General features: G+C 33.4%; 1 protein-coding gene across 3 annotated transcripts in view; it reads left to right on the top strand.

Moving 5' to 3' along the window:
* The window catches only part of SPATA17 (spermatogenesis associated 17), a 204,592-nt gene that overhangs the window by 17,197 nt on the left and 174,830 nt on the right, over nucleotides 1–12,565 (top strand). For 2 of the 3 annotated variants that reach the window (XM_079934838.1, XM_079934837.1), the window contains exons 2-3: nucleotides 8,118–8,207; nucleotides 9,951–10,032. In XM_079934838.1, the coding sequence (XP_079790964.1) occupies nucleotides 8,118–8,207; nucleotides 9,951–10,032 (172 nt within the window). The remainder of the gene's footprint in view (nucleotides 1–8,117; nucleotides 8,208–9,950; nucleotides 10,033–12,565) is intronic. The other variant, XM_079934839.1, reaches the window with a different exon arrangement.

Below are 12,565 nucleotides of genomic sequence, written 5' to 3' on the forward strand. Positions count from 1 at the left end.
AAGTTAAGTGAAAAAACCTTCTTGACCATATTTCTGCACGTGATACTTTACTGAAATGTAATGAAAGCGTTCCATTTTTAAAACAATTTGTGACGGGTGATGAAAAGTGGATACAATACTGTGGAATGGAAGAGATCGTGGTGCAAGCAAAATGAACCACCACCAACCACACCAAAGGCTGGTCTTCATCCAAAGATGGGGTTGTGGTATATATGGATTAGAAGGGAGTCCTCTATTATGAGCTCCTTCCAGAAAACCAAACGATTAATTCCAACAAGTACTGCTCCCAATTAGACCAACTGAGAGTGGCACTCGACGAAAAGCTTCCAGAATGAGTCGACAGAAAACACATAATCTTCCATTAGGATAACGTAAGACCACATGTTTCTTTGATGACCAGGCAAAAACTGTCACAGCTTGGCTGGGAAGTTCTGACTCATCCGCCGTATTCACCAGACATTGCACCTTCGGATTTCCATTTATTTTGGTCTTTACAAAATTCTCTTAATGGAAAAAATTTCAATTCCCTGGAAGACTCTAAAAGGCACCTGGAACAGTTCTTTGCTCAAAAAGATAAAAAGTTTTGGGAAGATGGAATTATGAAGTTGCCTGAAAAATGGCAGAAGATAGTGGAACAAAAGGGTGAATACGTTGTTCAGTAAAGTTCTTGGTGAAAATGAAAAATGTGTCTTTTATTTTTACTTAAAAAACTGAAGGCACATTTTGGCCCACCCAATAGTTTGTAAGCTTGAGAGCACAGAAGATGTCATATATACATCTTTGGCTTAAATGGCATGCTAAAAGTGACGGTAGCATCATGGCAGCATAAGTTGTTCCTTTCTTCTCTCCACTTTGATTTAAAACTAATCAGACATCCATAACCAGAAAAAAAAGAAAGAAAGAAAGGAAGAAAGAAAGAAAGAGAAAGAGAGAAAAAAGCACCTCTGTACAGCATACGAGGACACCTGGGATATCCATCCATTTGTGCACCTGAAAGTGGATGGATTAGATGGCAGAGGAGGCAGCAGAGCAAGGGAAGTGGTGTCAGATATGGTGGCAGCAGAAGAGTGATGGCAGAGAAGGCAGAGGCCAGCCTGTCAGTGAGGTGGCACAACCTTTCTGGAAGAGGAGGTGGAGGATGAAGGCGGTGAGTGAGGGTCTGCCCAACCACACGTGTTGCAACTCGAGGGACAAGTTGCTCTCTCTGAGGACACTCAGTGACTGAGGGAGATGAAGGACAGGGAAGTAGGCAGACCACAAGAACTAAAGGAAGTCATCTTCTGTCTGCCCCAGGAGGCAACAGGACTGCCTATGGACATCTGGGACACCCCCGCCCCTCACCCCCACCCCAATTAAGAACCTTTCTACCAAGCTGTAGACACACTCAAAGTCCCAAGTAGTAAGTACACACCTCTCCAGCCTTTGCCACTACCTTTGCTTTATTTTTGTGTGTGTGCTCCCAACCTTAGGGGCAAGTCAGCTCCAGGAAGAGGAACACAAAACCTGTATTTGTAGCACCACCTTCTGGAAAACAAAAGGAAGACTCCTAATTATCAATCTGTAGAATTGTTAGAATCAAAGTAAATTAAGCCTTACCAAATAAGAAAGGCATCTGCTACTTCAAATACAGCCAAAAAAAAAAAAAAAAAAGCAGCAACAGAGGTACTTTTCATCAGACACCATGAACAGTCGTGGTAATATGGTAGTACAAAAAGAAAATGACAATTTTCCAGCAGTCAAACCCAAAGACATGGAATATTGCAATCTAAATAATAAAGAATATAAAACAGGTGTTGTGAGGGAATTCAGTGAGCTGCAAGAAAACTCAGAAAGGCAATACAATAGACAATAACACTAAAAATGTAAGAGCATTTAATACTACACTATTAGTAATGGATAGATTGTCCAGACAGAAAATCAACAAGGCAACGTTGGAATTGAACAACACTTTATAAGGAAAGAATTTATGAGACATATACAGAACATTCCATCCAACAGCAGTAGAATGCACATTCTTCTCAAGTACACATAGAACATTCTCCAGAACAGATTGTATGATAGGCCACAAAAAAAGATCTTAGCAAATTTAAAAGATTGAAATCATATCATGTATTTTCCCTGACAACAATCGTGTGAAGCTAGAAATCAATAAGGGAAAAGTGAGAAGGTCTACAAAAATGTGAAAACAACACATTTCTAGACAACCATTGGATCAAAAGAGAAATCAAAGGGAAATAAAAAGTTGTCTCAACAAATGAAAATGAAAATAAAACATATCAAGTATTGCAGGATGCAGCAAAAGCAGTTCTGAGAGGAAAGTTTACAGCAATAAATATATTTATTAAGAAATTGCATCTCAAATGAACAACATAACTTTACTCCTCAAGGAACTAGAAGAAGAACAAATTAAGCTCAAAGTTAGCAGAAAGAAGGAAATAACAAGGATCAGAATGGAAATAAATGAAATAGAGACCACAAAAGCATAGGAAGGATCAACAAAACTAAGAGCTGGTTCTTCGAAAAGATAAGCAAAATTGAAAAACCTTTGGCTAGCCTAAGACAAAAAGACGACTCAAATAAATAAAATTAGAAATGAAAGAGGAGATACTACAACTGATGCTACAGAACTACATAGAATCAAGAGACTACTGTTGAACAATTCTATGCCAAAAAATTACATAACGTAGAAGAAATGGATACATTTCTAGAAGCTAACAACTTGCCAAGATTAAATCAGAAAAAAATAGCAAATATGAACAGACAATGACAAGTAAAGAGATTGAATTGGTAATTTTAAAACTTCTAACACAGAAAATTCCAGGACCAGATGGTCTCACTTGAGAATTCTACCTAACATTTAAAGAAGTATGAACACCAGTCCTCCTCAAATTTTTCCAAACTGTTGAGGAACACTTCCAAACTCATTCCACAAAGCCCAGCATTATTTTGATACCAAGACTAGATAAGGATACAAGAAAGGAAAACTGTAGACCAATATCCCTCATGACTATAGATGGAAAAATTCTCAACAAAATATTAGTAAACTGAATTCAAGAACACATTGAAAGGATTAGACACTATGTCCAAGTGGGATTTATCCCTGGGATGCAAGGACTATATTGAAAAGATGCTCAACGTGACTAATCATAAGGGAAATGCAAACAAAAACCACCATGAGATATCATCTCCCATCTGTTAAAATGGCTGTCATCAAGAAGACAAGAGACAACAGGTTCTGTCAAGGATGTAGTGAAAAGAGAACCTCTGTATGTTGTTGGTGGGAATGTAAATTGGTCCAACCAGTATGGCAAACAATGTGAAGATTCCTCAAAAAATTAAAAATAAATCTACCATATGATCCAGCTATTCCACTTCTGGGTATATACCCAAAAGAAATGACTACAGGATTTTGACAAGATATATGCACTCCACATTTACTGCAGCATTATTTATGATAGCCAAGATTTGGAAACAACCCAAATGCCCATAAATGGATGAATGGGTAAAAAAGATGTGGTACATATGCACAATGGAATATTATTCAGCCGTAAGAAAGGAAGATATCTTCCCATTTGTGACAACATGGATGGACCTTGAGTACATTATGCTAAGTGAGGTAAGTCAGACAGAAAGACAAGTGCTATATTAGATCATTTATATGTGGAATCTGAAAAAATTAAACCCATAAAAAACAGAGTAAATGGTGGTTACCAGAGGAGGGGGGTGGCTAAGAATGATGGTGTTTAAGGGTACAATGTGTAATGAGTAGTAAATAAGCCATAGAGATCTAATTCATATAATATAGACAATAATATTGTATTATAATTATATAATATGATAAATATCACTATATTGTCAATCATATTACAATATGTAAATGTATCTATGTAATAAGCTGTATACCTTAAGCTTAACAAAATGTTACGTGTCAGATTTATTCAATAGTAATTAAATGCCATACTAACACATAGTTTACATATAATAAATCTTTTTGAATTAATGAATAAGATGTTGACAGACTGGTATTTTTTTCTTCCTGCAATCTACATAGATGCCCATCATTCTGTAAAAATGTAGTAATTATCATTATCATTTATTGAAAACATATTACTTACCAGTCTTCCAGTTTCTTTGTGATATGCCAACAAACATACCCATGATACACTGTTGTTGAAATTTTACAGAAGAAACTGAATTTTGGATTAAAAAACTTGCTTAAGGTAACCCAACCAGTAAGTGACACAGTTAGAATTTGAGCTAAGGTCTTTCCGCAAAGCAAAAGTGCTGGCCACTATCCTAATATTTTAACTAGGTTAGGCCATAGTTCATGTTATATTAAATGGTCAAATTCCTTAGGGTTTAATGCCTAGATAAGTCTAATATTTCCTTTAAACTTGAAAACGTGTTTCTATTTTTCTAAGGGATTGTGTTTATTCATTACAAATTTAAAAAAATTAATTACGAAGTATTACACAGCTCTTATAAAATAATTTGCCAAATTCAGAAGTTAATAAAATAAATTTCTCCTTTCAAATTTTATTTCCTAAAGGCAACCACTTTTAATAACCTTATTTGTACTAAGCAAGACTTTTTCTGTGCTTATATTCACATACTCATGTAGTTAAAATTGTTTTTTATAAATATGGGATCATGTTGTATTGTACTGTATCTTCCTTTTTTTTTCCCATTACAACATGTTTTGTCTATGTGAAGACATTGATCCACTTAATTTTTTGTAAGGACAAAATAGTTTTCCATTTTATGGATGTACTGTAGTCCATCTCTTGCTTATTTAGGTTGTTTCTGTTACTTTAATAGTACAATGATACATCATTAAAAAATTCCTGACTCATCTTGAGTGTCTTTTGGTGCTTTTTTAAAACAACATTTTATAAAAGATCTTTTATTAAAGACACTTCAATGCCATTTGTTAGTTTCTTCAGTATTTCACATGTTTTTCAATGTACATTGTACCAAAATTCCATAAATAAATGTATTGAATACATAATGGTAATACTTCCTCTTTCACATTGCCTTGCAGAAGCAGCAAATTCACATATTTTGTGGAAGTAACATCTATCAGTTAACTGTTCAGAACGAAATTCTAAATGTGCTTACCTTTTTTGGAACAGTGATGACATTTGACAGTAAAATTTAACATTGGTAACCATTCATCAATCCCTAACTTCAGCTTCTTGAGAAAAGGGGCTTGTTTTCTGAAATTTTAAGGACCTTGTTTGTTTCAATGTAATTTTTCCTGAAATACACATCGGCACTCACAAGATGGTTTGCTATAGATCTCAAAAGTGCAAATATACCCAGAACCCAGGTCAGAGGCTTTTAGAAGTGTAAATTGCTTGTATTTTCTTTTCTGTAAATTGCCTGTGTTTTGCTGCTTTTCTACTGGGTTGTTTAATTTTTTCAAAGTTTCTTTTCTTTCCCTCAAATATAGTGACCACAGCACAAAATCTTTGGTTTTCCCATTTATGGCATTCCTAGTTTATGAAGACATGACAGATCTTAGAAATTTACTGCACGTCTGTCCTGAAATTTGTGTTTTATCATTCCCATTATAGTTTTACTACCATGTGTATGTGTATGCACTTCTAATGAACATTCCTGAAGTTGTGTGACTTTTGACACTCTTATAAATGAAGGTTTTCTGTATGTGTTCAAAGACCAAATTGTTTCCTTCTGGCCATATACACGAGTGCCTATTGTACTGCATTCTCACAATACTCGGTATAGTGAGAAATTTTCGTTTTTTGCTATAGATGTTGATGTTTTTCCACATCTTCATCTTTATTTATTGTTATTAGGAGATTGGTACTATTTTATGCCACACAATTTCAATATTATATTTGGAAATGGCTTACGTGCATTTTTCCTCTTCCCCTTTTTTCCTTGCTTTTTCTTCCCTTTTACTTCCCTCCCTTCTATTCTCATCCTTCCTCTTCCCTTTCTGGGGAAGTGATGGTTAGGAATGCAGCCTTGAGAGCTAGACTACCTAGAATCAAATCTCCGCTCTGACACCCACCAATGTGTGACCTTGGGCATATAGCTACACTTCCCTCTGCCTCAGTATCTTCTGCTGTCAAATGGGCATATTTATTTCCTTCATCGAGATGTGAAAGGATTATATGTGAGTTAACTCAGTGGTATGTAAATGCTAGGAACAGTGCTAGCACATAACGTATTAATTTGTTTAAGATATTATTATTCTTTTCTCTGCTTCTTTCAACAGGTTCATTCAGAGATCTGCCTATTACCCATAATCACCCCAGGACTCAAGTTACTAAGAGCATGGGGGTTCCTGTTGGGTTCTCAACAACTCTGTCATCCTAAAATGGGGAGAGATGTCCATGCAGTGAAAGGTGTAGTGAGGGAGCTTGCAAATGGCATTCTTCACAGAGATTAAATGTGGCAGGTGACATGCAGTCCCCCAGAGGAAGCAGCTCTGGGAGGACAAAGGTTGAGTGTTAGGCATAACATCCATTATCTCTCTGGACCCACTGAGAGAGTCATGTGGGACAAAATAGACAAGATGACTGCCTTTTGCACCTTAAAGTTTAGTGGAAAGACCCTCATTAAACAATTACATATGATTGTGTTAAATGTTATGAAGAGCTATGAGCGTGTGTAATGGAAAGGCCTCATGGATTCTGGGGATTCAAGGAAGGCTCCATGGAGGAAAGGACTTTAAGCTGTTGTCTCTCCCACGTGCAGTCTAATAATTTGAGCCAAGAATACAGTTTATACATGTTTCTGCTATTATTTTGTACCTGAAGGGCAAACATGCAGCAATAATGAAACTTTCTTTTCTTCTGATTGTCTAGTGTGTCCTCACACAGTTATTTCCAGCTAATTTTATTGCATCATACGATAATCTTATCATGGTGCCTTCCATTATCTGGTAAAGTGAGTGACTGTTCTCTTGTGTAGTTTTTACAGTTTGTTCTTCACTTCTGCTACCCTTTATGCAACCTTACTGATCTGTGCTATTTCACACCACTACTCTTTTTCACATCTCGGTCACTGACTTGATGCATAATTTTTGTTCCTCTCTCTGCTTTTGTAGGTCCTTTTCAGTCAGGCTTTCTAGGTAACTCTTTTTCCTGCTTATCTAGTAGATAATCTGTCTATTTGCTTCTTTAACTATTTGTCACTGACAGTTTAATTGCTAATCCTGTTTGCTTTCTCAGCCAACTTCATAATACTGTTTGAAATATTTTTCCCATTCTATTTTTGTTCTAATTATATAAATTTAATGAAATCTATATATTTAACGTACAATGAAAACAAAAAAATAGCCTAAGAAAACACAATTCTTGAGAGAATTTTTTAAAAAGTAAAAATTAAGTGACTAGCAATTCTTTATTCATTCAGCAAACATAAAGTGGTAAGTGCCAGCCAGCCTTCTAGGAGAGAAATTACTCTGTGGTCTACAGTAATTGCCCTAAGCAACATGACTTTATCAGACGGGGATGGACAGGGAGAATTGTAATGACTGAAAAAATTAAGATGGAGATCTGTCCTGACTAAACCTTTTCTTCCTATAAGTCAGAAAATCTAAAGACTGAATTTCTTATCTCTTTATAAGGCCTATGGCCCTGGCCCCTGCCTCCTTTAACTGAAATACATGTTCTAAGAACTCTATCTAGAACAGGTAAAATGATGGATGCATTTTACTTAGAGGCAATTCATTTAACTGATATAGTAAGTGAAATATGCAACGATTTTAATCTTTCATAATATGTGTAGTGGCATTTAAACAGTAAATTCAAATAATTATGTTTTTAAAATAATGACAAAATAGCACGTTGCTTTTTAAATTTCCTTATAAAAACCACTGGTGAATTAATTAGTTGCAAATAGGTGATTATAAAATTAAAAAAAAGCAAAGCTGTTGAAAGCACATGGCCTCTTAGAGAAAGGTTAATTTTTGAAACATAACTTATAATTTCTGGAATAGTTTCTTTAGTATTTTAATTTTATTTAAAATGACATTTGAATTATAATTATCATTTTCAAAGAAATTAAAAATTAAGTTTAACAGGTTGATCTGCTTTAGAATTATATTAGTCACTAATGAAATGCTTTAAAAAATTTCTTTTTAGCGTTGTGGATGTATTTCGAAAAAAGGAGAATGATGCAGCAGTTAAAATCCAGAGCTGGTTTCGAGGATGTCAAGTTCGAGCATATATCAGGTATATTGATTTTGTCATGGAACCTCAGATATATCATAAAAATATACTCCTTAGAAAATGTAATTTATTCATGTGGTTCTTATGGCAAATAATTTTTTATTTTACTTGTAATGAAGTTAATAAATTATATGATGTCCTTTAAAGACATAACTCTTTTTGGTCATATTTTCTCACATATAAAGAAACTAAATGATGTTGACCATATCGCTTTTAAAAATTCTCAATGTCATAAATATACTTGATCAGATTATTTTCTTCAAGTTCCATAGGATGTGAAAAATTATTGGACTTGTATTTTTATAGCAATGAACTTATTGACTGGTAAGAAAGAAAAACAAAACAAAACAAAAAGAAGCTATTCCAGTCCTCTCCAACGTGTCGGTAAATAAAGGCAAATGACACCAAAATGATGTCATTCTGATTGCAGAGACTGTAGTTGATCCCTATCTTAACTGTTTCCACTTTTTCTTCAGTGCTCAAATTTCCCTCAGTTTCTCATCAATTCTGAAAAATATTGCCCTGGAAGAATATGACTAATCCATAATTAACTCAGATGGTCAGCTAGGGGTTATACTGTGTAATTCCTTATATTTACTAGTAGGAGCCAGACATGCAAATAAAAGCATGAAGATGATGGTTCTCATTTGGCCACTATACCAAATAGGAACATGGGAGCAGAGAGTATTTTTTAATTCAGCAGACTAAAATGACTTTAGCTAAGATAGACTGAGTAATATAAGAATGAAAAAGGGAAGTGTTTCTTGACCTCACAAATTATTTCAAAGTACTTATAGCGATTCATATCAATAGTGCCTGGCTTATTTCTTAACATGTCACTATGACCTGTTTTACATAGTCTTTTAAAAAATATATTTCAATATTTCATTGCATTCTTCTTTCTTTTTAATTTTCTCTTGACTTATTTATTTTTATTGAAGTAATTTACAATATTAGTTTCATATTAATAGCGATTCAAAATTTTTATAGATTATATTACATTTATAGTTACAAAACATTGGCTATATTCCCTGTGCTGTACAATATATCCTTTTAACTTATTTATTTTTTACAGAGTAGTATCTCTTAATACCCTACCTCTATCTATTCCCTCCCTCTTCCATCACCCCACTGGTAACTACTAGTTCATTCTCTATATCTGCGCGTCTGTTTCTTTTTTGTTATATTCACTAGTTCGTTTTATTTTTTAGATTCCACATATAAGTGATAACATATAGTATGTGGCTTTCTCTGACTAATTTCCCTAGGCATAATACCCTGTGTTGTTGAAAATGGCAAAATTTCATTCTTTTTTGTAGCTGAGCAGTATTCCATTGTGTGTGTGTGTGTGTGTGTGTGTGTGTGTGTGTATATATGTATATATAAAAATATCTTCTTTATCCATTCATCTGTTGATGGACATATAGGCTGCTTCCATATCTTGGTAATTATAAAGAATGCTGCTATTGGATATTGGGGTACATGTATCTTTTCAAATTAATGTTTTTGTTTTATTTGGATATATATACCCAGGAATGGATTGCTGGATCATATAGTAGTTTTTAGTTTTTTTAGTTAGGTCATATTTTTAGGGTTTTTGGGAACCTTCATACTGTCTTTAAAAGTACATGTAAACTCAGCTTTGAATTTGATTTCTTGAATTGTGAAAAGGAATATTCTAAGCAAAAATTGAAGATATATCATTGTTTCAATGAAAGCATACTAATAAGCATATTTTTCACCCAGGTACTTACACAGAGTAGCAACAATTATTCAGAAACAATGGAGAGGTTACTTAGGCAGACAACATTATCAACTAATTGTGAAGGTAAATATAAAATTTATATATGTTGGCACTTGAATTATTAAATTTGTTGTAACTAATTCACTTTAGTCACATTTACATGTAGTTTTGAAGTTATTGATAATAGTTATGTGAGAACAAAATTGGGTTTAATTTTTAGAATGAGAATTCTTCTCAGAAGCCTTTGCTGATTTTTCCATGGAGAATTGATGACTCATTTCTTTATACCCAAACTATACTAGATATTTTATTTTTGTTAAAGTACCGTTCACAGCATATGCATTTGTATGTATTATTTGTTGAAGAGTCTCTATTTTCTAGATGGTGAGCTCTTTCAGAGTAATCACTGTAGCTTGTTCATCTTTGGTCCACCAACATTTAGACCAATCCCTGGCCCATTGCACTGTCAATAAACATTGGTTGAAGTGCCCCAAATTAATTCTACAAAATAAAAATGTAAGATAATTTCTCTCTGTGCTACTTACCATTTCCTATAATTGACTCTTGGGATTTTTGAAGATTGCCTTAATAAATATAGCATAACACAATCATCTATATCCACTGATAGACTTGCAGAAGTATGAGATAACATGCCAACTTATACTTCAGTTTAATGATTTCAGAAATTAAGAAAAAAATAATATTTTGATACAAAATGAGGAGGTTTATAATCATTTGCCTACTTCACAAGTTTTCTGATTTGTTACTATTTTCTACTATAATACTTTAAATTTGTTCTTAATTTATTCTTTATTAGAGGCATCTAAGTGAAATTAAAAGACATAGAGAGGGAAAAGAAAAAAAATAAGTAGACAACTAAATGATAAGAGTTCACCTTTGGCAAGAAAAGTTTAAAACATGTTAATAAAATACAGGGACTGCTTGGAGTAAGAGCCTAATACTTTAGATTTAATGAAATAAATAAAGTATTTTTTAAAAAATGCTGGCCCAAACTTTTTACAAGTATTGGATCTTACAGTTAGGTTTAAAATCACTGTGATGCTCTTATAAAGCAGATTTGATGTCCCTACAGGGGAACCCATTTTAGTGATAACTTCTCTAAATAACATGATTCTCTCAAATTAAGCTCGTATTTTAATACTATACGTTCCCTCTTAAGTAATATGTCACTTAAGATTTTAAAAATCCACGAAAACCAAAGAAAAGTTTATTCTTTTAATTTAACTGGCTGAATAGCCCACTTACATGTCTGCAACAAACTTAAAGTATCTTTCATTAATTTTGTTAATTGTTAGCATGGGTTTTCTTGTCTAGAACACAAATCTCTTACATCATTGACATTTCAGACTACTTCAGAAGTAATTTTTAAGTTTTGAAATAATTTCAGATTTACAGAAAAGTTGCAAAAATAGTACAAAGAATTCCCCTATATTCTTTACGCAGATTTCTTCACTAAAGTGAACAAATTTACTTTATCATTTTCTTTTACCCCTCTATACATATTTTTGGTCTTTTTTCTATGGTTATTTTTAATTATTTGAGACAAAGTTGCAGAAGTGGTGCCTCTTTCCTCTCAATTCATCAGTGGATATTTTCTACATAACCATATTAAAATGATCAGAATCAGGAAACTGACATCTGTACAATACTATTATCTAATCTTTAGACGCTATTCACGTTTCACTGATTTTCCCAATAATGTCATTTATAGCAAAAACATCTTTTCCAGGGTAAAAACCAGGATTTCACTTTGTACCTAGCTGTTGTTTTTCTTTAGTCACCTTTAATATGTTTGGTCTGTCTTTGCTTTTCATGACCTTGATATTTTTGAAGAATATAGACTATTTTCCAGATTATTCCTCAGTTTTGGTTTGGTTGTGTTTCTTCATTGTTAGATTGAGGTTATGCCTTTTTTCTAGAAATACATCTCAATACATCATGTTAGGAACCATATACTGTCAGTTTGTTGCATGGCAGTTAACGCTAAATTTGATAATTTAACACACTTACACTGTAGACTTGCTATTTTTATCTTGTGAGGCAATGTTTTAAGACTGGGTATATACCTTCTTCCTCATCAAAAATTTTTACCCTAGGTTTAGCGTCTAATGATGGATCTTACCAGAATCAATTATTATCATATTTGGCAAATAGTGATTTTCTAATTTTGTCATTTCTTCTGTTTATACTTGTTAGCACTTTAGCATAAGAAAGAACCTTTTTTCCTCTTCCTTCCTTTCTTTCCTCCTTCCTTTCTCTTTCTTTCTTTCTTCCTTCCTTTCTTTCTTTCTTTCTTTCTTTCTTTCTTTCTTTCTTTCTTTCTTTCTTTCTTTCATCAGTTTTAACTCATGAATTCCTATTTTATTTAATGGGTTATAATAAATTATCACTAATTGATTTGGTGCTAAAATTTTCCTAGATTTGGCCAGTAGGAGCTCCTTCAAGTCAGTTTTTAATAGAATCAGATTACTTAAACAGGATGATCAAAAATTAAGCTGTTTTCTATGGAGTAATGAGCATTTTTAGCCCTATTGTTTATTATTATTCATTAGTGGTTGGAGATCTATATCTTTGTGTAGACAAGACAGGAGAGTAT

Source organism: Stenella coeruleoalba, assembly GCF_951394435.1.
Source record: "Stenella coeruleoalba genome assembly, chromosome: 1".
Classification (NCBI taxonomy): Eukaryota; Metazoa; Chordata; class Mammalia; order Artiodactyla; family Delphinidae; genus Stenella; species Stenella coeruleoalba.